General features: G+C 37.4%; 1 protein-coding gene and 1 non-coding gene across 18 annotated transcripts in view; both read left to right on the top strand.

Moving 5' to 3' along the window:
* Lrrfip2 (LRR binding FLII interacting protein 2) overlaps positions 1-27,871 on the top strand; it is a 119,285-nt gene that overhangs the window by 20,552 nt on the left and 70,862 nt on the right. For 8 of the 17 annotated variants that reach the window (XM_070006607.1, XM_070006604.1, XM_070006601.1 and 5 more), the window contains exons 3-7: positions 5,434-5,578; positions 18,880-18,966; positions 22,104-22,154; positions 26,403-26,459; positions 26,559-26,603. In XM_070006607.1, the coding sequence (XP_069862708.1) occupies positions 5,489-5,578; positions 18,880-18,966; positions 22,104-22,154; positions 26,403-26,459; positions 26,559-26,603 (330 nt within the window). In that variant the 5' untranslated portion in view covers positions 5,434-5,488. The remainder of the gene's footprint in view (positions 1-5,433; positions 5,579-18,879; positions 18,967-22,103; positions 22,155-26,402; positions 26,460-26,558; positions 26,604-27,871) is intronic. The other 9 variants (XM_070006609.1, XM_070006613.1, XM_070006612.1 and 6 more) reach the window with 2 other exon arrangements.
* Positions 25,269-25,400, top strand: LOC138817375 (small nucleolar RNA SNORA44). Its single transcript, XR_011368832.1, has one exon. It is a non-coding gene; the product is annotated as a small nucleolar RNA SNORA44 (small nucleolar RNA).

The following is a 27,871-nucleotide window of genomic DNA, read 5'->3' as shown; positions in this document are numbered from 1 at the left end:
TTGGCTGTGCTAGGAATCTTATATGCTTTAAGTTTCTCCTGGCACTGCTAGAAAATGTTCTGGTTACTAGAAAATAGATTACCTAGAAACTGGAAATATTTTCTAATATTGAAAAAAATGACTGCCTATAGAGTGCAAATAATTATTTTTAAAAGCACTGTATTGTTCTTTGGGTGCTGGTAGCTCACGCCTGTGATCCTAGAGCTACTTGGGAGGCTGCATTCTGAGGAACATTGTTCTAAGCCAGCCCAGGCATGAATGTCTGTGAGACTTTTTTTTTTTTTTTGCCAGTCATGGGGCCTGAACTCTAGGTCTGGGTGTTGTCCCTCATCTCTTCAGCTCAAGGCTAGTGCTCTACCACTTGAGCCACAGCGCCCACTTCCAGCTTTTTCTGCTTATGTGGTGCTGAGGAATTGAACCCAGGGCCTCATGTATGCAAAGCAAGCACTCTACCACTGAGCCACCTTCACAGCCTGAGACTCTTACTTTTAATTAACCACTGAAAAGTCAGAAGAGAAGCTGTGACTCAACTGGTAGAACACTATCCTTGAGCACAAAAGCTCAAGGACAATAATTGGCTCTGTGGCTCAAGTGGTAGAGCATTTACCTTGAGCTGAAGAGCTGAGGGACAGCGCCCAGGCCCAGAGTTCAAGCCCCACGACTGGCAAAAAAAAAAAAAAAAAAAAAAAAAAAAAAAGGTCAAGGACAGCACCCAAACTCTGAGTTCAACCCCAGGACTAGCACCAAAGGAAAACAAAAGCATAACAACAACAAAATTGGTATTGTTCTTTGGATATTCTTCATATGCCACTGGGGAAGGGGAAGGACATGACCAGTCTATCATGTAAATACCTCAGTGTCTTTGTAGGTTGGGCAGAAAGGACAAGGAAGAGGTACAGGAAAGTTTTCCTCTGTCCTTTTCCTATCACCATTCTGTTAAGGGTGACTACTCTAGAGCTTGTTGGAATGGTTTTGTTTTAAGGCAGTTTTAAGAGAGGCTAATTTTTTTTACATATATTTGTTCGCTTGGGGTATCCTGTAAAGTCTAAGGCTTAGGTAGTGTTAGTTGAGGAAGAAGGGGAATGAATTATGGGGTAAAGAGAAAAAGAAAAGAATTGCATTCAGAAGAATGTCATCAGCAGTGATTTCAGATAGCATTTCCTATTTGAGTAGCATATGTTCATAATTGAATGTGATTCACTTTAAGTCCTGTTTTTTTGTGTTAGATCTGATATTTTTTGCATTTTAAAATTTCTCTTAATGAAGGAACTATGAAAGGAAGTGTACCTACATGATGTAAATCAAGAAGAAACAAATCTTATCCTATCAAAACACTATTTTAACTACTGACATTTTTCTAGCCAAATCTGTTTTTTTTTTCCTTTGTTTTTGCATGACCACAATTTTGTCTTCTATTTCTGTGAAATGTCTTTCAGCATGTTCTTTTTTTTGGGGGGGGGGCGGTCTGGTCTAGGGGCCTGAACTCTGGGCCTGGGCGCTATCCCTCAGCTCTTCAGCTCAAGGCTAGCGCTCTACCACTTGAGCCACAGTGCCACTTCCGGCTTTTTTCTTTTTGCTTATGTGGTGCTAAGGAATCGAACCCAGGGCCTCAGGCATGCAAGGCAAGTGCTCTACCACTGAGCCATCTTCCCAGCCCTTCAGCATGTTCTTAAAAAGCCAAAGGACAAATACTGGATGACATCACATTTCATTGACTAATTTAACACTCTAGTCCAAAAAGGAATTTTGTATCACATGTTGTTCTTTTTCTCAATGTATGGCTAATATTTGTATACATCATTACTATTAAGAAAGCGAATAATTTAATAGTTGTACAGAAGCCCAGGAGTATTCAAGACTTCTGAGAAACCTCTTCTGTACTTTTGGAGAAACTGAGCTGATTTGTGATAGGGACTTAGAAGTTGATGCTTTTACATGTGCATTTTCATTTGTTTGCTTCCATTTAAATGAGTTCATTAAAATTTTAAAATTATTATAAAGGTGATGTACAGAGGGGTTAGTTATAGTTACATAAGTCAGGTAAAGAGTACCTTTTTCATGTTTTTTTTGTACTTTTTTATTGTAAAAATACTGTACAGAGGGGTTACAGTTACATGAGCAAGGTAATGAGTACATTTCCTATCAAGCATTGTTGCCTCCTCCTTCGTTTTCCTCCTACCATCCCTTCCCTCACCACCCTTCCCCCGCCCCACCAAAGTTGTAAAGTTCATTTTAAACATAGTGTCTTGTACATCTCATTGTTACAATGGGTCAACCTGTATCCCTATTTAAGGATTTTGTTTTTCCTTTTCCCCTCCCCAAATTAGAGAAGTGTATATACAAGATGCAGGGCACTGACATCAAATACAGTGAAAAATGGGTTATACTGTGGGAGAGAAACATACAAAGAAACAAAAAAAAATCACATGGTACATTATAAATACGTTAGAAACAATAGCAAGAAAGAAAAAAATATTTGTGACCCTATTTTGGTGTTCATTTCACTTAACATCATCTTATATGGTCATATGTACATAGCTTTTGACCTTTGCTGCTTGTCCTAGACATGTACTAGTTATTGCAAATAAGGGAAACCATGGGACCTATGTTTCTTTGGGCCTGGCTTACTTCACTTAATATAATTTTTTCCAAGTCTTTCCATTTCCTAACAAATGTGATGTCATTCTTTCTGATGGAGGCATAGAATTCCATTGTATATAGATATGCCAGATTTTCTTGATCCATTCATCTACTGAGGGGCATCTGGGTTGGTTCCATATCTTAGCTATGGTGAATAATGCTGTGATAAACATAGTTGTGCTGGAAACTCTAGTATGGTCTTTTTGTGATCATTCGGGTAAATGCCCAAAAGTGGGATTGCTGGGTCATAAATCTTTTGAGGAACCTCCATACTTTCCAAAGTGGTTGAACAAGTTTATACTCCCACCAACAATGCAGTAGGGTTCCCTTTTGGCCACACCCCCTTCAGTATCTAAGGGTACCTTTTTTTTTTTTTTGGACAATGTCACCCCAAATAGGTTCTTTTTTTTTTTTTGGGTCCGGTCGTGGGGCCTGAACTCTGGGCCTGGGCACTGTCCCTCAGCTCTTCAGCTCAAGGCTAGCGCTCTACACTTGAGCCACAGCGCCACTTCTGGCTTTTTTTTCTTTTTGCTTATGTGGTACTGAGGAATCGAACCCAGGGCCTCAGGCATGCAAGGCAAGCGCTCTACCCCTGAGCCACCTTCCCAGCCCCAAATAGGTTCATTTTTAAATGATGGTATCCAAATATATTTTCTGAGGTGAAAAGTGATAAACCATGGTTAATAAACGTAATAAACTATCTCTGGGTAATTAAGAAATGTTGGGTAGATGGGAATGACCTGAATTTTCACTGGATTAAAAAACATTTTGGTGGAGTGATGATTTTATTTGCTTGAACTGAATAAATTCCAGTACAGAAAATCACTTATAGTTTTAATGTACTTTTAAAGTTTTAATATACTTTTAAAGTTTTACAGTTTTAATATACCATTTAGCAATATTCCAGCCCAGTTATAGGAATCTTTAATCTCAGGTACCATATGTTGTCACATAATCTTTTATCATCCTCTTTGTTTTATCGTCACAAACGAGTTTGTCCTCTTTTATAAAAATGTATCATTTTGATAAAATAGTAGTTATTGTAATAGATCCACACAGAGATGTTCTTTTTGTTGTTGGTGGTGGTGGTCATGGGGCTTGAACTCTGGTCCTGGGTGCTGTCCTTCAGCTCAAGGCTAGCATTCTACCACTTGAACCAAAGTGCCACCTCTGGTTTTCTGGTGGTTAATTGGAGACAAGAGTCTCATAGACTTTCCTGCCCGGGCTGGCCTTTAACTGTGATCCTCAGCTCTCAGCCTCCTGAGTATCGAGGCTTACAGGTGTGAGCCACCGGTGCTGGCTTACAGATATGTTCTTAATCATTTGATTAAATCACTTTTGTTCATCCCTCTATCTGGTAATAGCAGGCACTCACATTTATTACATAGACATGATTGGTTATTATTAGGCATTGAATAACAAACTTTTATTTTTTTTTATGTGGTTGTGATTTATTTATTTTGTTGCTTGTCCTGGCCACTGTTCCTGAGCTTTTTTTGCTTAAGGCTAGCACTCTACCATTTGAGCCACAGTTCCACTTTTAGCATTTTGATAGTTTATTGGAGACAAGAGTCTTACAGAGGGGCTGGGAAGGTGGCTCAATGGTAGAGTGCTTGCTTTACACGCATGAGGCCCTGGTTTCAATTCTTCAGCACCACCACATAAGCAGAAAAAGCCGGAAGTGGCACCGTGGCTCAAGTGGGAGAGCGCTAGCCTTGAGCTGAAGAGCTGAGGGACAGCGCCCAGGCCCAGAGTTCAGGCCCCACGGACCCGTTAAAAAAAAAAAAAAGTCTTACAGACTTTCTGCCAGAGCTGGCTTCAAACTGAGATTCTCAGATGTCAGCTTCCTGAGCAGTTAGGATTACAGTCACTGGAGCCTTTGTAGAGTAGTTTTTTTAAGATGACACCAAAAATCAATTAGCATGTTTAATTTTAAAGCTCAGTATTAAAAAATGAATATGTTTTTCTAAAACTTTAGGCTAAGTAACTTTTTTGATGTTTCTTTCACTCAAATTGAAATAGATTTTAGAAATAACTATTAATTTTAGTTATTGACTACAATAACTGCTAACTTCAGTTTTCTAAGGCTAATATACTCATAGATTGCTGTGGATGAAATAATGAAGTTTTTAGGAGGCGTACTAATTATTGTAGTTAAATATTAATTTTGTTGTTGTTGTTGGTTGTAGGGCTAGAAATCAGGGCTTAAGTGCTGAGCTCTTTTGCTCAAGACTAGTGCTTTCCCACTTTGAACCATAGCTCTACTTCCAGTTTTTTGAATGGTTAATTAGAGGTAAGAGTCTCTTGGGGTCTTTTCTGCCCAGGCTGGCTTTGAGCCATGATCCTCAGATCCCAGCCTCCTGAGTAGGTAGGATTAGAGGCATGAGCCACCAGTGCCTGACAATATTTAAAAATTTACTGGAAAATTTGATAGTGGGAAATGATATTTGGTCACTAATTTCTCTAAGGAAAAATATAGGTGAATGTATAAAAAAGCCTTAAAATGCTACAAAAACAGCTGGGCACCTATAATCTTTCCTACTCAGGAGGCTGAGATCTGAGGATCATAATTTGAAGCTAGCCTAGGTAGTAAAGTCCATGAGATACTTACATCTCCAATTAACCTCTGAAATACCCAGAAATGGAGCTGTGACTTTAGTGGTAGAGCAGTGGCCTAGAGCACAAAAGCTCAGGTTCAGCTCTCAAGGCCCGAGTTTAAGCCCCAGTGTGAGTACACACAAAAAAAGCCAAAAAGAGAAACATCCTAAATTACAGTATTTCTTTTCATTTCAGGGCTGAACACAGAGTGAAATCATTTTCAGAGGTAAAAGACTGTTAAGAATACAAGATGGGGACTCCTGGTTCTGGAAGGAAAAGAACACCCATGAAAGATCGATTTTCTGCAGAAGATGAAGCTTTGAGTAACATTGCCAGAGAGGTATGTCTGGTAAACTCCCTATCATTGCACAGTAAGATTATCATATAAATGTGAGAGTGGCAGAGATAGATATTCATACATTTTGAGCTAGCTTTAGAATGCTTACTGTGAACCAGATGCTAGGGCTGACCTCTTTCATACTGTGTTAAAATAAAATACATAGTTAGATATTGAACTAAGCTGAAATTAATTTGCATTACATTTTTGTCCATTCAGTTCAAGTATTGTTCATATGTACTGAAATGTCTAATTCCTCTTCAAAATTTAAGTGTAAGATAATTAGAATGTTGGAGATACAATAAACTATATTGCAGAAACGGTCATTTTATAATTTGAAGTCCCCTGAGGATCTGTGTAAATATTGACAGTCTTACTTTGTTCAGCCTGACTTTGCTCATGGCTCTTTTGTTCCTTGCTGGCACTTTACCACTTGAGTAGTATTACCAGTTCTGATTTTTTGTTGTGTAATTAGAGATGAGGATTTGTCTTCCCCAGGCTTACTTCAAACCTAGAACCTCATGTCTTACCTCTTGATTAGGTAGGATGATAGTTTTGAGCCACCAGATTTTTGTTGTTGTTGTTGTCAGTCATGGAGCTTGAATTCTAGTCCTGGGCACTGTAGCACCTGATTTTTTTTTTTTTTTTGGGTCAGGTCGTGGGGCCTGAACTCTGGGCCTGGGAGCCCAGATTTTTTTTTTTTTTTTTTTTTTTTTTTTTTTTTTTAGGAAAAAAAATGCTAGCATCTCCTAGGCTCGTTTTGTACTGTCATTAAGTATGTAGTTCTTCCCCCTTTTAATATAATGCTTCTTTTACAAAACTGGATAGGATTCCAACCTGCTGTTTCATTGAGTATTTACTTGTGCATGCTAAGCAAGAACTCTTTTGATACTGAGCTATCTCTCCAGCCTATTGTTCTAAACATTTTACCTAAGGTAATTTAGTCTTGTAAAATTCTGAGATTTATTTTATTATTATCTCTGTCTCACAGATGAAGCAACTGTTACACAGACAACTTCCCCTAGGTTACTTAATGAGGAAGTATCAAAGCTTGGGTTCAAACACATAAAGTCTGGCTCTAGAGAATGTGCCACACTGTTTAAACACTCAGTCTTCTATAACTCAAGTCCTCCAATAGTTTGCTTTTTGGTAATTTTTCATGACTTTTTCCATCTTCATTCTAACAAGAATCTTGAGTTAGGTAGAGCAGATATTATTAACCTTATGTACAGTTGAGAGAGAACAAATGAAGCTAAGACATAATTATCTACAAGGTATCAGAACCCAGACTCAAAGTCAGCCATTTTTGACACACACACACACACACACACACACACACACACACACACACACACACTCACACAGACAGAGACACACACACACACAGACACACACACACATGCACACACACACACATTTTTTTTTGGTACCAGTTTTGGTGCTTCAACTCAGGGCCTGGGGACTGTCTCTGAATTTTTTTTGCTCAAGGCTAGTGTTCTACCACTTGAGCTACAGCTCCACCTTTTTTTTTTGTCATAATGTTTGAACTCTGTCTGGGAGCACTGTCCCTGAACACTTTTTGCTCAAGGCTAGATCTCTACCACTTTGATCCACAGCTCTACATCTGGTTTTCTGGTGGTTAGTTAGAGATAAGAGTCTCACAGACTTTCTTAAGACCCTTCTGGCTTTGAACCGTGGTCCTCTTATCTCAGATTCCTGAGTAGCTAGGATTATAGTGTGAGCCACCAGCACCTAGCTAACACTATTTTTATCCCACTTTTCCATAGTGCTTCCAGACCCTTTGGACTCTGGAGATAAACAAGTATGATTTGAATTACAGCTCTGCTAGTTACTAGTAGAGTAATTTTGTTAAGTGATTTTTCTGGATTTCAGTATCTATATCTGTAAATCTCCCTACCTCACAAGCTTATTTGATGATTAAAGGGTGGTAATGCAAGTGGGTCTCTACAGTTAGGTTTACAGCAGACTGTTTATTGCTTATTAAAAAGTAAACATGGAAGATGGGTATGAGGCACATAAACTTTGGAGGCTAAGGGAGGAGATTTTGAGTTTGAGGACAACCTGGGTTACAACCTGTGTCAAAACAAAAACCAGAAAGTAGAAATAGAAAGAGGTGGTGGAAAGGTAACTAGATCTTTTCTTTTCTTTCTTTCTTTCTTTTTTAATTTTTTGTTGGTCGTGGGGCCTGAACTCAGGGCTTTGGCACTATCCCTCAGCTCTTCAGCTGAAGGCTAGTGCTCTACCACTTGAGCTACAGCACTACTTCCGGCTTTTTCTGCTTTTGTGGTGCTGAGGAATTGAACCCAGGGCCTCATGCATGCAAGGCAAGCACTGTACCACTGAGCCACCTTCCCAGCCCCTAACTAGATCTTTTCTTTTCTTTTTTTTTAAACTAGATCTTTTCTAAAATAAGTTTTTTCTTTTCTTTTTCTCCCTTCCTTCCTTCCTTCCTTCCTTCCTTCCTTCCTTCCTTCCTTCCTTCCTTCCTTCCTTCCTTCCTTTCTTTTTTCTTTCCTTCTTTCTTTCCTTCTTTCTTCCTTTTGTGCTTGGATTTGGACTCAGAGCTTTGCATTTCCTAGGTGTGTGCTTTAGCTCTTGAGCCATGCCTTTAACTCTTTGCTCTGCTTATTTTTGAGTTAGGGTCTTGCTTTTTGCCCAGGCTGGCCTGGACTGTGGTGTCCCCTATTTATGTTTCACATGTAGCTAAGATGACAAATGTGTGCTGTCACATGGGATATTGCAAACGTGTGTGTGTGTGTGTGTGTGTGTGTGTGTGTGTGTGTATTCTGGCACTGGGCTTGAACTTGGGGCCTTAGTGCTGACCTTGAGTCTTTTTTGTTAAGGCTAGTGCTTTAATATTTGAGGCATAGCTCTACTGGGGAATATTGCAAACTTTATGCCTGGGTTAATCTCTAATTGCAGTCCCCCTACTCTAGCTCCTAAGCTAGGATTCTAGGCTTAAGTCACCAGCACCAAGATTAAAAACCCAGTTTTTTAATATATATTGTTCTCAAACACCAAAATCTCTCAGGGATCTCAATCAATATACAAATTCTGAGATCTTATTCCATATTTGTATAACTGAATCTGGACTGAGCTCAGAAAATTAAATTTCCTTCTTTCACTCTTTCTTTCTGTCTCTTTCTAGGAATTTTGGTGGCCAGTCAGGTTTGGGAATCATAAATCAAAATATATAGATGATCCTATCCTGGATGGTAAATTTGAGGCCTCACACTTGCAAGGCAGGAACTTTTGCTGCTGATTCATGCCTCCACCCATATTTTTGCTGTTTTTTATTTGTTTGTTTGTTTTTTTGGGTCCAGTCATGGGGCCTGAACTCTGGGCCTGGGTGCTGTCCCTCAGCTCTTCAGCTAGCACTCTGCCACTTGAGCCACAGCGCCACTTCTGGCTTTTTTTTTCTTTCTTTTTTTCTGCTTACGTGGTGCTGAGGAATGAACTCAGGGCCTCATGCATGCAAGGCAAGCACTCTACCACTGAGCCACCTTCCCAGCCTTGCTGGTTGTTTTTGAGATAGGGTTTGATTCCTACCTGGGGTGTGTGTCTGGGTGTGATCACCTTCTGTCATAACTAGAATAACAGGTATGTGCCACTGCCTTGAACTGCCTTCCTCCAAATCTCAGCCACTAGTGCCTGATTATTGTTAGATTTCACTTTTTCTTTTCTTTTTTTTTTTTGTCGGTTGTAGGGTTTGAACTCTGGGCCTGGACACTGTCCCTCAACTCTTCAGCTCAAGGCTAGCACTCTACCATTTGAGCTATAGCGCCACTTCTGGTTTTCTGGTGGTTTATTGGAGATGAGAGTTTCGCAGACTTTTCTGCCTGGGCTGGCTTTGAACTGTGCTCCTCAGATCTCAGCTTCCTGAGTAGCTAGGATTACAGGCGTGAACCACTGGCGCCCGACTCTTTTTCAATAGTTTTAAAACATTAGAGGAAATAAGTTCAGTAATTTTAATTATTCTTTCTGATTCCTTCTCTTTTCTTTAATGTTTTTTAACCATTCACATACCATCTGGTGGGTTAGTTAATGTTTTCTTGATAATAGTAAATACTTGATAAATACTTAGGAGAAACAATTTAAAAGAGAAAGGATTTTGGCTTATGATTTCAGAAATCTTAGTCAGTGTTGTCAGGCTTCATTCCTTTTAGGCCCATGGCAAGGCAGAACTTTATGGATGAAGAGCATGGCTGAGGGAAGCTATTTACCTTGGTGGCAGCCACGAAGCCAGAGTGAGGATGGGGCCAGTGACAAACTGTATCTTTCCAGGGTGTAGCTTCTGTGATCCACTCCTCTTGACTAAACCATACCACCTAGCCTCTGCCACTTCCCAGTAATACCATCATATTACAGATCTGTTAAGGAATAATCTGTTGATTAAATTCCTACCCTCAGAATCAAATCACTTTGCAAAACCCAGTTGTTATGTGTTAGCCAAGCCTTCAATACAGCAGTCTTCTCAGAGTCAAACCATATACTGACCACTCACTGTATGGTAGGCATTCATTGTGGGGCCATCATTTTTGCCAAAACATACTGCTTTATGTCAGAAACAAAAATGGACAAAACCTCCTGTAATGATGAAGATGACAAACAGCTTAATATATAAAAACTTTTTTCTTTAGTTAAATCTCAAGAATTTTTTGGTCTTTCCTTACTTCATGTTGCTTTTTGAAGTGGACAAAATATACCAGTGTTTCTTTTGCTTTTTGTTGAGTGTTTGGTTTCCATGCTTTTCAAGTTAGCTCAAAAGGAAACAATCAGATGGGTGCTGGTGGCTCACCCGTAATCCTAACTATTTAGGAGACTGAGATCTGAGAATTGTGGTTTGAAGTCAGTTTGGGCAGACAAATTTGAGAGACTTTTGTGGAGGTATGGCTCAAATGATAGAGTGCCAGCTATCATGAGAAAACTGAGAGTAGGAAGCCTTGAGTTCAAGCCCCAGTATGGGCAAAACAAACAGAATAAGGAAAAGAAACAAAAGATAAATATATTCCACAAACTTGATAATTTGCATGCAAAATCATGGATTAGAGCGCATTTTTTAGATTGTTGTAGGATATACATAAAATTTGCCATCTTATGAATGAATTAAGAAAATAAGATGTATGTGTACCATGGAATATTACTCAGCCATAAGAATTAAATTATTAATTTGCAGAAAAATGAATGGAACTGGAGATCATCATGTTTAGCAAGATTAGCCAAGCTCAAAAAGGAAAATATGCATGTTTTTGCTAATCTGTGGAATCTAGAACTAACATAGCTATATTCATGTATGTATGTGTATATATATATGTATCAATATATATTTATGCTTATATATCAATAGATATATCTATAGAAAGCAGTCTTTAGAGATATATATCAATATATAAAGTATATTTATATCTCGATATATACTTAGGCTATAGATCTATAAATAGAAAGAAAAAGTGATTATAATAGAGATTGGAGGTCAAGGAGGAGAAGAGAAAGAATGATGGAGCATGTATATATAAAAATATATTCTGGCCGGGCGCCTGTAATCCTAGCTACTCAGGAGGCTGAGATCCAGCCTGGGCAGGAAAGTCCGTGAGACTCTTATCTCCAATAAACCACTAGAAAACTGGAAGTGGCGCTGTGGGTCAAGTGGTAGAGTGCTTGCCTTGAGCTGAAGAGCACAGGGACAGCGCCCAAGCCCAGAGTACAAGCCCCTCTACCGACCAAAAAAAAAAAAAAAAAATATATATATATATATATATATATGTATATATATATATATATTCTGTTTGAAAATGATATAAGGAAAAACTTTGAAGGATGTTAATATGAGTATGGGATAATAGGGAAAAAGCATGAGAGGATTTATAAGAATAAAAAAGAATATGCATTTGTGAAATATAATTGTGAAACCCCTTTGTAGAATTAATATAAACAAACAAACGGATAGGAAAGTAAAACAGGCCCAGTTCAGGGGCAGGTATGTGAGAGGGCCAATGGAGTGGATGAATAAGGGTAAATATGGTTGAAGAACTTTATATGCATGTATGAAAACAGAATAATGAAACATTTTGAAATTATTTATGATGGAGAAAGGGTCAATGAGGGAGAGTGGTGGAGGGAGTGAGATTGATTAAACATGTTATCCACACAAATGTAAAGGTCACAATGTAAACCCTTTGTACAACAAATATATGCTAATAAAAATGCTTAGAGAAAAAAATTACTATTTTAACCAGTAAGTAATACTGTTCTGTGGCATTTAGTTGTATATATGTTGTGCAACCATTACTACCATCCATCTCCAGAGTTCTTTTCATCTTGCAAAACTCTAGTGCATTTTTAAACAGTGTTGAAATATTTGAAGGATGCTTGGTGAAGGCTGGAATGTGGGTGGATTTAGAAACCCTCCACATCTGTAATAGGCATGCTGCTGCTTTGGTAGGAGTGCTGAAGGTTTCACAACTTTTGGAAGGGTAGTGGGTGTTAGAATTATCAGTAAGTACACTAGCATGTGAAAAGACCAGTTTGAAGACTCGTTGAATTTCAGTAAAAATTATCTGAAAATAAATATATGGTGTGTCAAATTGGGGACATTAAGGCAGTTAGCCTCTCTGTCAGAGAAGTAAGATGAGGAAGAATGAAAGCCAGTCATGCTGCCTTACCACAGTCACTTTGGTGAATATTATTTATGCTGAGTAGTCCTATGAAAAGAAATCAAACCTTTTGAAGGGCAAATGGTCTTCATTGAAGCCTGCATTATTACAGTTTTTTGTGTTAGAGCTGAAATTGGGAATAAACATGTTTTATGCACATTACTTCAAATGGAAGTCATTGAAATGTTGAGTTTGGACAATTATCTTAAATCTAAAGAATGAATGTCTGACATAAAACTGATCATCTTTTTTTTTGATTGGGGGGGTGGTCTGGTCGTGGGGCCTGAACTCTGGGCCTGGGCGCTGTCCCTCAGCTCTTCACCTCAAGGCTAGCGCTCTACCACTTGAGTCACAGTGCCACTTCCGGCTTTTTTTTTTCTGCTTATATGGTGCTGAGGAATTGAACCCAGGGCCTCATACATGCAAGGCAAGCGCTCTACCACTGAGCCACCTTCCCAGCCCCTGATCATCTTTTTTAAGTGTATAATTCATTGGCTTTAATTACATTCATATTGTTGTGTTATCATCATCACTGTTGGGTTCAAAAATCTTTTTATCTCACCCAGAAATTCCAGCCATTTAGCATAGCTTCTCCTTGTTCCCTCTCTCAGCCCCTTGTAAACTTTCATCTAGTATATCCTAGATGTTTAATGTAAATAATATTGCACAATATTTATCTTTCAAGTGAGGCTTATTTCACTTAGTGTAATGACTTCAAGAGTCATCCATACTGTACCATGAGTACTCCTTTGGCAGCATTGGGGTTTGAACTTAGGGCACAATGCTTGCTAGGCAGATATTCTACCACATGATGTGCTTCTAGTACTCTTTTTTTCTTTTAAATTATTATTTTTTATAGCTTAATGATATTCCATATTTGGGTATGTATATATGTGTGGCTTGAACTCAGGACCTTGAGTTCTTGCTCAGCCTTTTCCACTTGGATCTGGTGTTCTACCACTTAAGCCATACTTCTAGTTATGGTTTTTTTGCTTTGAGATTTGTCTACCCCAGTTGGTTTTGAACCTAGATTATCAGTTCTAGCCTTTGAGTAGCTAGGATTATAGATTTGAGCCATCAGCTAACAGTCCATTTTTTGTTGTTCATATGTCCATATATTAGTTCATACTTGGTAGATTTCAGTTTGTTTTCTCAGAAGATAATAGCCATTCTAGTAATCTAAGACAATCAAAATTTTAACAGGCTGAGGAGAGAATTGTACTTATTTTAAAAGATGTTTCCCCTTATATTACAGCTTTATGAAGCAATAATCATAAGTTTGTCAGGGCTAATGGTATTCCCATAGTAATTTCACTAGTCTGAATAGTTCACTTTTTAGGTTGTGATAAATTAAGAATAAAAATTTGACAAGGGTAAGAGTTTTTAAAAATACAAAGAATAAACAGCAATAATTATGAATATTAATACCATCTTTCATTTTAGAATATAGTTTTTTATAAAAAATTTAAATTTCATTAGCTCAACAACTACTGTTTTGTGCAGTGCTTTGCTACATTTGAAGGATACAGAGTGAACAAGATTAACATAGTCATTGTCTTTGTGGAACTTAGATTTCGAAGGGGAAATAGCCACCAAACAAATAATTACACAATGGACAAGTTCCTCAAATTTTGAATACATTTAATAAAGTAATTTCTTTTTGTTTTGAAAATGTCACAGTCACTAACATTCTTAGAATCGAGGAAATACAGATATGCTTATTTATAACTGTTAAGTATTTTGGGAGACGAGTACAAAGTTTTATTAAAGAGTATGCCACAGGAACTTGATATATTTGAGCGGTTTGGAAAGGCATCTTTGAGTACCCTTTGATGTGCTCTTGAAAGATGAATGAACTACTTAAGGAAATGGAGTTTATTAATATAGGGAAGAGCTTTCCAGCCAGGATAAAACTTTTTGAGAAGAGCTTTCCAGCTAGAGGATAAAAATTTTTGATAAGCTTTTGAGGCTGAAGAAGTATGGAAAGCTAAAGGACTAACAATAGCTAGTATTTTATATAGTTCTTACTATGTATCCACTTCAAATGAATTTAATCCTTATGTAGACTCTATTTAGGGTTTTGACCTGTGTACTGAAAGCAATGAGGAAACATTAAGGTTTTATGTAGGCGTGACGTGGTCTGATTTGTAGTTTAGAAGGAACTTAATATAGGTTGTATGAGTATATTGCATTAGTAGTTGCAAGGAAGTGAGTCATGGATCATAGATGATTGAGGCTTGTGTAGGGTGCTGGCAATAATGGTGATTAGATTAGAGAGGTAAGAAGTTGATAGTGGAGGGTTGATAGCAAAGGAGGGATGGCTTATACATCTAAATGAATAAGAGGGAACATTAGAATGGAGGAGGGAATACTATCAATGTATGTCGGCATATATCTATGTATGGTGCCTATGAGATATCTAAATGAAGATTTTGAAAATGAGGTTTGCGAGCTCAAAGGAAAAGTTTAGGCTGTAGGTAAGCATTTGAAACTTGTTAACATGTAAAAATAATGCAGCTCATTTTGGTAAGTATGGATGTAATCAACTAGAGAGGAAAATGATAGAGTTGGAGGAAATCATTTCTTGGAGGAGCCCTAAAGAGCTCCAGGATTTCAATGTCAAATCTAGAATATTTTGTACTTCTAACATTTTTTGAATATTTTACATATTTAGTTCAGTTTGTTCTGTGGACATTGGATTTGTCTATAAAAGTTAGTTCCACAAGAGACAGAATTACCCTTATTTAAAATTTAAAAGTGCTCTCCCTGCTGGTACTTTAAACTTCATTAACAGGAGACAGGAGTCATTGTTTTCAGTTATGAAAAAAATGTATGTAGCACTTGTGTGTATTTCTGCTTAACTTGTTGACAAGGTCTTATAGACCAGTGCAATAAAAAAGTCTTCTTTTGCAATCCAGAACTTATTGTGTGTATATATATATATATATATATATATATATATATATATATATAATTTGTTTATTTATTTATTTGTCTGTCATGGGGCTTGAACTCAGGGCTTGGGCGCTGTCCCTACGCTCTTCAGCTCAAGGCGAGTGCTCTACTGCTTGAGCCCCAGCGCCACTTCCTGTATTCTAGTGGTTTATTGGAGATAAGAGTCTCATAGACTTTCCTGCCCAGGCTGGCTTTGAACCACGATCCTCAGATCTCAACCTCCTGAGTAGCTAGGATTACAGGCGTGAAATATGTATATGTGTGTGTGTGTGTGTGTGTGTGTATATATATATATATATATATATATATATATATATATATAATTGTAAAGATACTATACAGAGGAGTTACAGTTACATGAGTACATTAATAAGTACATTTCCTATCGAGCATTGTTACCCCCTCCTTTGTTTCTCCCCCTACTATCCCTTCCCTCTCCACCTCCCCAACTCCTCCCTCCCCTGCCCCTGAAGTTGTAAAGTTCGTTTTCAACATAGTGACTTGTACTTCTCATTGTTAGTGGGTCAACCTGTATCCTGTTTCAGCATTTTGATATTTCAATATTTACTATCTGACTTTTTTTTTTTTTTTCCAATCCTGGGGCTTGAACACAGGGCCAGGGCTCTATTCCTGAGCCTCTCTGTGCTCAAGGTTAGCACAATCTTACCACTTGAGCCACAGTGCTACTTCTGGCTTTTTTGTATATATGTGGTACTGAGAAATCTAACCCAGGGTTTCCTGCATGCTAGGCAAGCATTCTACCACTAAGCCACATTCCCAGCCCTCCAGAACTTATTGTTCAGTATGAGTTTTGATAAATGAAGCCAGGAATATGGTGATACCTAAAATGGTTAAAGAGATGGGGATCATGATAGCCACTAGGTTTGTTTCTAGGAGTTGGTCAACTCTTTTAAAGACAAAAAAGAAAACAAAAAGATTTTTTCCATTTCTATCTAGTTAAATTTTTTTCCTCATGGTATTTATTAGCCAAATCCTCTGAAAGAAAATCTATATTTGTTCTAGTTTTAGTCACTTATATTTTCTTCAAATGTTATTAGTTTAGGACCTTAGCCAACTCCTGTTGAGTACAGGACTTTTCCTGACTTTTCCTTTTGCCCACTCAATCTAAGGTAGAGCAAGTGGGAGAGGTGGCTGAGACACAACTCCATCTCCAGTCCTCTGGAACCCTGAACAGCCTGGCTCTGGTCACTAGTTTGAGGTAGCCAAAGTGACTCCTGCTATTTCACTGTTTCTTGATTTTTTTTTTTGGAATGAAGGAAGGAATGTTGTGTTCCAAGACTTGGTTTTGTCTGTTTGACTAAAGCTTTTGCTGTTATGATTATTGCTATAACTATGACTGTTTGGAAAGGCATTCAGGTAGCAGATTATCTTTAACATAAATGTGATGTCATTGCTGACAGAGTCCTTTTGCTACCAAAAAAGACATTATTGTTATATTTATTTTACTAGAACTTTGACTTATATTTTCCCCTTTGGTTTGATATTATTTGCTTGTGTTCAGACCTCAGTTTTTAACTTTACATTTCCTTTCTCATCCCAAAAGAATATTTTTTTGCTGTCAAAAAGTCTTTGAATAGAAGGAAGATCTAATTGTCAGGCATCATGAAATGACTAGTCAAAATTTCTACATTTTATCTACTAACATGTTGGCATTTATGTTCAGAAAAATTTAAATATTTGTTTTCAAGTACTGAAAGCTTTAAACAAGTTACAAGATTTAATAAAAGAAAAATGGTATCTGAGATTTTTTTTATTAAAGGAAGTTGTTAGGAAATGAAGCAATAGTTTTTGTTAATTTGGAAATCATGGTAACAAAATAAATATTATGTTAGTCTTTCTCTTGGCCTGAGAGTTATAGAAAGATGAACAAAATTAAACATAGTAAATTCGGAGTCCTAGCTACTCGAATTAGTGTTTTTCTTGAGTGTTTCAGAGGGGGGAGAGGAAGCTGGGGCTTGAACTTGGGGCCTCATATTCTCACTTGGCTTATTTGCTCAAGGCTGACATTCTACCACTTGAGCCACACCTCCATTTATTAGTGATTCAGTTAAAAAATTTTTTGATTTCAAATTTCTTGATGTTAAAACATAGTCTAAGCTGGGCACTGGTGGCTCATGCCTGTAATTCTAGCTATTGCAGAATATTAAGAGATGAAAATCTAGAAGGAATGAGTGTTTAGTGATTTTAGAAATTCAGAAAAGAGAAAAGAGATAAATGTAGAATACGTGTTTTTTCTATCATGTGAGCTGCTTTGGAGCAGCGATATAATACCTTACTCTGTATTTTTAGCTCCTAAGTAATCAATTACATATATAGACTCTTGTAAACATTGCCTGATTCTTTTGTTATAAGATTTAGGCATAAATGTAACAATGTGGAAAAAAAGCAATATTGTTGTCATCAGAGGGTAATCTGAATTAGAGTTAGAAGATTTTTATGTTTTATGTGGTACATCATGTTATTTCCTCATTTTATTTATTTGATACTCTGCTCATGGCCTGAAATTCGTTTGTTGTTTTTTAGTACACACTAAAGCATGAAAGTTATTATGGCAGAAGGATTTTCTTTTTCTTTTTTCTTTTTGCCAGTCTTGGGGCTTGAACTCAGGGACTAGGCACTGTCCCTGAGCTTCTTTTGCTCAAAGCTAGCACTCTACCTCTTGAGCCACTGCACCACTTCTGGCTTTTTCTGTCTGTGTGGTACTGAGGAATCGAACCCAGGGCTTTAAGCATGTTAGGCAAGTACTCTACCACTAAGCCACATTCCCAGCCCAGGATATAGTTTTAATACAAAGTAAGAAACCTATGATAGAGGCATAGACATATACTATTACTAGCATTATTCTGTGAAAGAAGGGATGGGGAAAATCATCACAGGAGGTAACATTTCAGAGAAAGGAAGGGGAGCAATGGCTCAAGTCATAGATCACCAGCTTTGAATGGAAAATGCTAAGGAACAGTGTCCAGGCTCAGAGTTTAAGCCCCATCACTGACGACAAAAACAATTAAAAAAAAAAAGAAAGAAAAAAGAAAAGAATTGGAAAAAGCAGAGAAATCCTAGAATAAGTGGTGTTTGAGAAATACTCAAAAGAATTGACATTATATGGAGGCTGAATATTGGCAATACCCAAAATGAAATGCCAGCTGGTTCTAACATATATTTGATTGTTTTTTTTGTCCAGTCGTGGGGCCTGAACTCTGGGCCTGGACGTTGTCCCTCAGCTCTTCAGCTCAAGGCTAGCGCTCTACCACTTGAGCCACAGCACCACTTCTGTTTTTTTTCTTTTTTGCTTATGTGGTGCTGAGGAATCGAACCCAGGGCCTCATGCATGCAAGGCAAGTGCTCTACCACTGAGCCACCTTCCCAGCCCCTAACTTATATATTTGAATAGATTGGCAAAGAAATGCTGGAGAAAGAACAGTGTGTAATGAGCTAAGTAAATCTGTAACATGTATAGTTAAGGTAAGCAGTTAGAGATAATGGCTAGATTTGAGATTTTGTTGTAGAAGTTGGCTGACAAAGTCAGTCAAACTTAGTAATGTATGATATCTTTTCTCTTTATCCCCCTTTGGAAGTTATATTTTGTTTTCTTATCCTTAAATATAGTATATAGATTGTTTTGTTTTGTAAAGCTGAGTTTTATATTACTTTCAGGCGGAGGCAAGGCTAGCAGCAAAACGGGCTGCCCGAGCAGAAGCAAGAGATATACGTATGAGAGAACTGGAACGACAACAAAAAGAGGTAATGTGGAGGAATAACTGTGATCCCATATATGTCTCCCTCTAACCATACTGTCTACAATGTGAATCTGTGGAAACACCTTCATAGGTGGCTTTTAACAAGCCACTGTAGGAAAGCAAAGTAAATGTAATGCTTGTTTTTATTTTTTGTTTTTTTTTCTGAGTTGGGTTTGGGGCTTGAACTCAGGACCTGGGCACTGTCCCTGAGCTCTTTTTGCTCAAGGCTAGCGTTCTACCACTTTGAGCCACAGTGCTACTTCTGGTTTTCTGGGGGTTAATTAGAGATAAGAGTCTCAAGACTTTCCTGCCTGGACTGGCTTTTAACGGTGATCCTCAGATCTCAGCCTCCTGAGTAGCTAGGATTATAGGTGTGACCCACCAGTGCCTGGCGCATAATGCTTATTTTAAATAACAGTGAACACATATATAAAATTCTTCCTATATATTTTGTTATAAATTGTTACATTGTTATAAATGCTTTACTTATATTAGCTAAAGTAGTTTTAGAGACAGCAAAACTACTTAGCATAACCCTAAATTTCCTAGAATTTGGATTATACTACTGATATGGCAAAATATTGTAAAGATATATACTATATATATACATATATATGTATAGATACATATACATACATATATATACACATATATATCTATATCTCTCTATATATAATATAAGATATATACTATAAGGCTTTGGTGGCTCATGCCTGTTATCCTAGCTACTCAAGAAACAGATCTAAGGATTGTGGGTCGAAGCCAGACTAGGCAGAAAAGTCACTGTGAGACTCTTATGTCCAATTAACTACTTAAAAACTGGAAGTGGTGCTGTAGCTCAAAGTGGTAGAACCTTGAGCAAAAAGAGTTCAGGGGCAGAGCTGAGGCCCTGAGTTCAAGCCCCACAACTGACAAAAGAAAAAAGAAAAAAAAGCTCAAGGACAGTGCCCAGGGCCCGAGTTCAGGCCTCATGACTGGCACAAGAAATAAAAATAAAAATTAAAAAATGTATACTATATAGTTACATATAATATACACATGGAATATAAACTACATAAGTAGATATTTATATAATACGATATGCATTCTATATAAATTTATATTGAATACAGTTTATTGAATTTGTATGTATGTGTATGTATGTGTGCATCAGAGAGATAGACTGACAGACAATGGGAGTGGGAAGGAAATCCCCAGAATGAACTAAGTCTTTTTTTCAGTGCACCATCTATTTCTACTCTGAAAGCCATTGGATCTATATGGGATCCAGTATGTGCTTGCTCACTCGCCCTCCCTCCCTTCCTTCCTTCCTTCCTTCCTTCCGTCTCTTTTTTCTTTCTCTCTTTCTCTTTCTCTCTCTTTCTCTCTTTCTTTCTTGTTGGTTATGGGGCTTGAATTCTGGGCCTGGATGCTGTTCCTCAGCTCTTCAGCTCAAGGCTAGCACTCTACCACTTGAGCCACAGCACCACTTCTGGTTTTCTGGTGGTTTGTTGGAGGTAAGAGTCTCATGGACTTTCCTGCCTGGACTGGCTTTGAACTGCAATCCTCAGATCTCAGCCTCCTGAGTAGTTAGGATTACAGGTGTGAGCCATCAGCACCTGGCTGCTTTTTCTTTTTAAATATACTAGTTTTTATGAAGACAGGAGAGGAAGGAATTAAAAAATGGTATATGAAAAGAATGAAATATTAAATAATATAGAAAGATTGAACAAGGGCACAAAAACTAAAGTCCTCAACTTGTAATCTTGAGTTCCAGCTGTCCTCCTTCAAAATGATCAACTTGAGGTTATTTTTTTGTTTTGTTTTGTTTTGTTTTGTTTTTTTGCTGGTCTGGGCTGGAATTCAGGGCCTGGGCACTCTCCCTGAGTGTTTTCAGCTTGAGGCTAGTGCTCTACCACTGGAACCACAGCCCACTTCTGATATGCATATGTGTGCGTGTGTGCGTGCGTGCGTGCGTGTGTGTGTGTGTGTGTGTGTGTGTGTGTGTGTGTGAGAGAGAGAGAGGGTGGGGGAGAGAAGGGAGAGAGAGATTGAGATTACTTGGAGATTAAGATTATTTGGAGATAAGATTCTCACATACTTACCTGCCCAGGCTGGCTTTGAACCCCAATCGTCAGGTTCAGCCTCCTCAGTAGCTAGGATTACAGGTGTGAACCACTGGTGCCCAGGTTAACAATTTGGTAAGTGTTGTTGTGAATACTTTGTATACTGTCATGTTTATGATATGAAATGAATTCCACTTGCAATGTTACATTCCCCACTGTGAATCCTTCATTCCTGTGTGGCAATATATATTGTGACTTTTCTGGCTTGAGTGAAGCAGAACTGGATTTTTGAATGGGAAATCTTGATAGGATATGTTCAAATCAAGGCAGGAACATCACAATGAACTTCAGCTTAGCTGAAACTTATTATAATTTTGAAGCATATTTAGTAATGTAAAAAAATATTTATGTGGGCTGGGATATAGCTCAGTGGCAAAGCGCTTGCCTAGCAAGTGCAACGTCCTGGGTTCGATCCCCAGTACCGAAAAAAAAAAAAAAAAAGAAAAAAATATTTATGTAAGAAAATGGAAGACAAAACCCTATTTTATGTTTACAAATTTAAAAAAGGATCAAAAACTACTAGAAAGAAGTGATTACTACTAATACTTTTGTTGGTTTTAATTTCCTCATGCTTTTCTGTAGTTTATTGATTTTTATTATATTTTATTATCAGAAAGCAGCAAAAGTGTTTAAGTAGTAGATATATGGAAATTGGACTGATAAAAGTGAAATACTCTCTTTTTTCCCTTCTTTCCAACATTAACTTGGCCTGAAACTTCTCATTAAAGTATTTACCTTAAATATAGTTTCAGATATTTAATTTAGTTCTTGGCTTATAATGTAAATGTTGCCATCCATTGTCTTTAACTTATAAAAAGTAAATGAGATGGTTCTATTTGTGGTCTTCTAAATTTCAGAGAATAATGTATCTTTTTATTATTGAACATACTTAGCCCAGTCTTTCCCTACATTTTAGAAGTGTGGCTTTGAGTGACCTACCATTGTTCTCTAGAGCAAATGTGTATTACTAAATTTAAGAATTTTTTATAATATGTAATATGTTGAAAACCATTTTCTGAAACCTTTGCATTTATAGACCTCTCATCCTTCCTTTGACCGGAAATGGGGGCAGATTCAGAAGTGGCTGGTAGGCCAGGAATGCCTATCTTGCATGTTGTGATAAGTTGCTGAAATAATGTAATTTTGAAGTAAATATTGACTAACAGTTTGTGAACTAGGAGTGTTTGGCTTGTGTGAACTTAAAGTTCAGAGTGTATCTATCTTGTATTGTACAAATGTGTACTTGGAGTCCATCCATTTGGACTCCAAATTTGGATCCATCCCATCTGTTGGGATCAGAAGCCCTTGCTGATAGAGATTGAGTAAATAAATATGTTGTTTTCTTTTTATGGATTTATTCTTTTCTTCTTCAATTCCTACCTTCCCCTTCATCCTTCCTCCTTTGTATTTTTTTGGTAGTACTCGTGTTTGAACTCAGCCTTTTGTTTTTTGGAAAGATGTTCTACTGCTGAGTCAGAAGAGCCCTTTTTGTGCTGCTTATTTTTAAGATAGGTCTCACTTCCTGCCCGAGTGTGTGTCTGCCTATTTTTGGACTCATAGCTAGGATGACAGGCATGTTTCACCATGCCCCCTTGTAGATGGAATTACAGGCACATTTTACCTTTCCTGGTCTATTTTATTGAATTAACATCTTGTGGACTTTTCTCTGTGGGCTGGCCTAGAATCACAGTCCTCCAGTTCTCCACCTCTCACGAAGCACGGATAACAGGTTCATTTCCCTGTGGCTGGCTATGGGTTGAGAAGGCCTTAGGATCTTTTCTGCCCCATTAGGCTTCAAACTTGAATTCTTCTGTTCTTCAGAATTACAGTTGTGAGCCATAGGGTACCTGGCCTTTCTTTCCATTAAGAAAAAAAAGAGAGAGGGAAGGGGGAGGGAGAGGAGAGAGAGAGAGAGACCTCCAAGGAACAGAGACCATAGAGATGATCTAAGTTATCCATTTCTCTTACTATTTCAATTCTGTCAACTCCTTCATAAGTCCTTTACTAGCACAACCTAATTTTTAGCTATAAAAGCAAATTGTAAACTAATAGAATGTTATTGTGGATAAATCTTAAATTTGAATCAACTTATTTCAAAGTTGATAAGTTCTTTAACTTCCTAATTGCAGGATTTTTTTTAAAATTTATTTTATTTTATTTGTGAACATACTGTACAGAGGGGTTACAATTACATGGGCAGGATAATGGGTACATTTCTTACCTAATTGCAGGATTTTGAACTTAGTATGTGACTAGATGTAGGAAGTAGAGTATGAAACCTTAAAATCTGTGCAAACATTTGAAATTATCTATTTTTTAGGGGAAATCTCCACAAATATTTTTATTACCAGATTCCCAAAAGGTTAAGAACCATTTGTCTTAATTGCTGTTGAACAAGCAGCTCATGAGCTACTCTAGGAAGGGAATAACCAGGGTTAAGATATTTATGACAGTGGTAATGCTTAAATTTGAGATTTTGTCATAGTTGTCATAATGATAACATTTTAGGAAAGAGAAAAAGATGCTTGGTAACTTAAAATTAAGTGATTCTTCATGTAAATGTTGCTTTGGAGTAAAATTTGTTTTATGTAACAGGAGTATATTATTGATGATACATTAAGAGTATTTTCTGTAAGAGAAATCACTTGAAACCTAGTGGTGGTTCAGTCATTTCTCTTATTAGCCACATAGAAGGATTATATTGGGAGGATTGTAATTTGAGGCCAGCCTGGACAGAAATGAGACCCCCCTTTTCAACTAAAGGTATAGTAGTGCACATCCGTTATCCTAGAAATGATGGGAGCCTGAAATAGGCAGATAAGCAGCTTCAGCATGAACCCAGCTAGGACTGGAGACCTTTAATTAAATATTTTTTTGAGTGTTTCTAACATAATAAAAATTGGTTTTGAGCTTGATTTATTATTTTGCATGAACATGTATTTTTCAAATTTCTGTTCAGAATGATAGACATTAACATGTATAGATAATTAAATTAAAATTGACTAAAATTAAATATAATTTAGTTTCTCAGTTGCACTTCCAGCATTTCAAGTGCTCAATAGTCGTATGTAGTTAGTGGAGCACCATAGTAGAGAGAGCGCATATAAGGGATATTTCTGTTGTCACAGAAAGTGCTATTGGACAGCTTATTTATGACTTGTTTCAGCTAGGTGACTCACATGGAATTTACATTTTACTGCCGTAGTCTACTGAAGTCTTCTTAGGCCAAATACTCACATTGAAATTAAAAGCTGTTTAATGTATATCAGCATTTAATAAGGTATTTTAATTTAGAATTTTTTTTTAAACACAAGAATTTTTTTTAGTGGTATTGGGGCTTGAACTCAGGGTTTTGTACTTACTAGTTAAGCTCTCAGTCTTTTTTTTTTTTTTTTTGTCAGTCATAGAGCTTGAACTCTGGGCCGGGCCTGGGCCTGGGCCTGGGCACTGTCCCTGAGCTCTTCAGCTCAAGGTGAGCACTCTACCACGTGAGCCACAGTGCCACTTCTGGTTTTCTGGTGGTTTATTGGAGAGTTTCATGGACTTTCCTGCTGGGCCTGGCTTTGAACTGTGATCCTCAGATCTAGCCTCCTGAGTAGCTAGGATTTTAGGTGTCAGCCACCAGCACCCGGCTCAGTCTTTGTTTTTTAAACAAACTTACATAACTTTAAATATATATATATATATATATATATATATATATATATATAAAAATTATGTTCTTTTTCTTTTTTTTTCTTTTTGGCTTGAACTCAGGATCGGGGTGCTGTCCCTGAGCTTCTTTTGCTTAAGGCTAGCACTCTACCAGTTGAGCTACAGTGCCAGTTGGAGCTTTTTCTGAGTAGCTTATTGAAGATAAGAGTTTCACAGACTTTCCTGCCCAGGCTGGTTTTGAACTGCGATCCTCAGATCTCAGCCTCTTGAGTAGCTAGGATTACAAGTGTGAGCCACAGGTGCCCAACTCAAAATATGCATTCCCTCTTAGTAGTTGTATTATATTAACAACAGTTAAGTCTCATTCCTTAGTAGTTCTATTAACTTCCTAGAACGGTGGGACAAAAAAAGTTTTTTTTTTAATGAGCACAAAATTTTAACTTTTTTTGTAGCAATATATAATTTTCTTAAATACATCTATTACAATGTAACCATTTCCTGCCTTGCATAAATTAACATTCACAGAGAAAGGAAGACATATGCATCATAGCATGTTGCTAAGGGCTGTGGCTGGTTGTTGCCATGGGATCTCTAATGGCTTGTGAGAACAAAATTGAAGACTTTGACAGCTCAGATAAGCACAACACCTGAAGCAGCTAAACATGACTTTTCTATCATGTATTATTAGCACCTGGACTAGAAGCCTTTAGAGTACTGGTTTCTCTTAAGATTCCTGGTAGTGTGATAATAAAGAGTATCTGTGTGTGTCTGGAGCTTTATTTCAGACTAAGATCTAATATATATAACTGGTAAAACAGTCTTATCTAAGTATCAGTCTGTGGTGTTGGGAGAGAAGCATCACATGAAGGAAGAGGCAGGCAAAAAGACAAGTTATTTTAATTGAAAACAGCTGGGCAAGTAGAAACTTCTTTGCTAATGTTATATCTAGTGTTCAGCTATAATGATAAATAATCAATAAAAAGCTGAAAATGCTTTTTTTTTTTTTTTACAAAATAAGCATTTACCTTTTATTTTGGCTGTATTGGGGTTTGAACTTGGCCTTGTGTTTGCTAGACAGGCAGTCTACAAATGTACCAAGCATCTACATTTAATGCGGAGCTCAATATCTGTTAAGCATAATGGTTTATTTTTATCTTGGTATATTGTACCTTCTTGGATGGATATATATATATATATATATATATATATATATATATATATATATGTACACACACACACACACATAAAATACAATCATTGCTCAGCCATACATACAACTGGTAAAATAAAAACATTGTGAGGGGCTGGGAAGGTAGCTCAGTGGTAGAGTGCTTGCCTTGGATGCATGAGGTCCTGGGTTCGATTCCTCAGCACCACATAAGCAGAAAAAGCCGGAAGTGGTGCTGTGGCTCAAGTGGTAGAGCGCTAGTCTTGAGCTGTAGACCTGAGGGGTAGTGCCCAGACCCAGAGTTTAGGCCCCACAACCGGCAAAAAAACAAAACATTGTGAATTATTTCTACTTTCTTTCTAACCAAAGCATGCAAGTGCTTTTTGAAGCTGTCTGTACATACTTGTTCTAAAAAATGTATATTGCCATGCTGCTGAGTATTCTTGTTTCCTTGTTCAGAGGAGTAGCTGTCTGTTCATTGATTAACTTTGCGTGAATTTTCTCCTTTCTCAGGAAGAATCGGAAAGGGCCAGGTATTCCCACCGGTCTAGTCATCATCGTCCTTATCTGGTTTGTAATAACCTATAAACTTGCCCCTACTATTTTTCCTCATTGACTTGTGAAACCACTCACAAACTTTTACTATTGTTTTATTTTTATTTTTATCAGGGAGTTCAGGATACATTGTCCATTCGAAGTCTTGGCAGCCACTGGGTTGGTATTTGTTTAAAAACTTCAATAGCAAAGCTTATATGTGTGAGCTTTCTTCAGAATCAACAGTACCTGAACAATTGGACAGTGCTTATTTTTTGGCTTTATGAAAAATGTAGAAAATAGTCCCAAAGATATTTATTTGGGAAGTGATGATTTTCTCTAATTATTAAAATCTTGAATATTTTCATTTATTATGTTCATTCTCTTTTTATATTGAAGGACCTTTGATTTCAGAACAATCACAAAATAATAAGATTGATTTTATAGAATAACAGCTGCTTTGTTCTAATTTAGATTTACACTATATTAATATCTTTAAAAGCTTAATAAATAAGTAATTTGGGGGCTTTCTTGATGAATTACAATTTTATTATATGGAAAGATTGAATTATTGATTTGAAAAATTCTTTGCTTGTTATATGCATTGGAATTATGCTTTGATGTTTTGAGTAACATTTTATTGAATATTCTAGTTTTTAGCATAGCTTGTTATTTAAAGATAAAAGAGAATTTGCTTTTTAAAGGCTTACATATTGTGATTTCTCTCTGTCTCTTTCTCTCTCACACTGTCTTTCTCTCTCTCTCTTTTTCTCTTTTTGGTGCCAGTCCTGGGGTTTGAACTTAGGGGTTGAGCATTCTCCCTGAGCTTTTTTGCTCAAAATTAGCAGTCTACCATTTACCCCACTACTCCACTTCTAGCTTTTTGGTCCTTAATTGGAGATAAGAATCTCACAGACTTTACTGCTTAGGCTGGCTTCAAACCATGATTCTTAGAACTCAGCCTCGAGTAGCTAGGATTACAGAAGTGAGCCACTGCACTTGGTGATTTCTCATTTCTTAAAAAAATCATTCATTAAACTTTAAAGCAATATTTTTTTTCCGACCATGGGACTTGAATTCAGGGCTGGAGCATCGTCCCTGAGTTTTTTGCTCAAGGTTAGTACTCTACCACTATGAGCCATGACTCCACTTCCATTCTTTTTTTTTTTTTTTTTGGTCTGTCGGTCGTGGGGCTTGAACTCTGGGCTTGGGCACTATCCCTCAGCTCTTCAGCACAAGGCAAGCGCTCTACCACTTGAGCCACAGCGCCACTTCTGGTTTTCTGGTGGTTTATTGGAGGTAAGATTCTCACTTGACTTTCCTCCCAGGGCTGGCTTTGAACTGTAATCCTCAGATCTCAGCCACCTGAGTAGGTAGGATTAATTACAGGCGTGAGCCGCTGATGCCTGGCTGTGTGGAGTCTTTTGAGGAACCTCCATACTGCATTC

Source organism: Dipodomys merriami, unplaced genomic scaffold, assembly GCF_024711535.1.
Source record: "Dipodomys merriami isolate MVZ:Mamm:240054 unplaced genomic scaffold, mDipMer1.0.p SCAF_7, whole genome shotgun sequence".
In the NCBI taxonomy this organism is placed as follows: domain Eukaryota; kingdom Metazoa; phylum Chordata; class Mammalia; order Rodentia; family Heteromyidae; genus Dipodomys; species Dipodomys merriami.
This window is presented reverse-complemented; position numbering and strand designations above follow the sequence as displayed.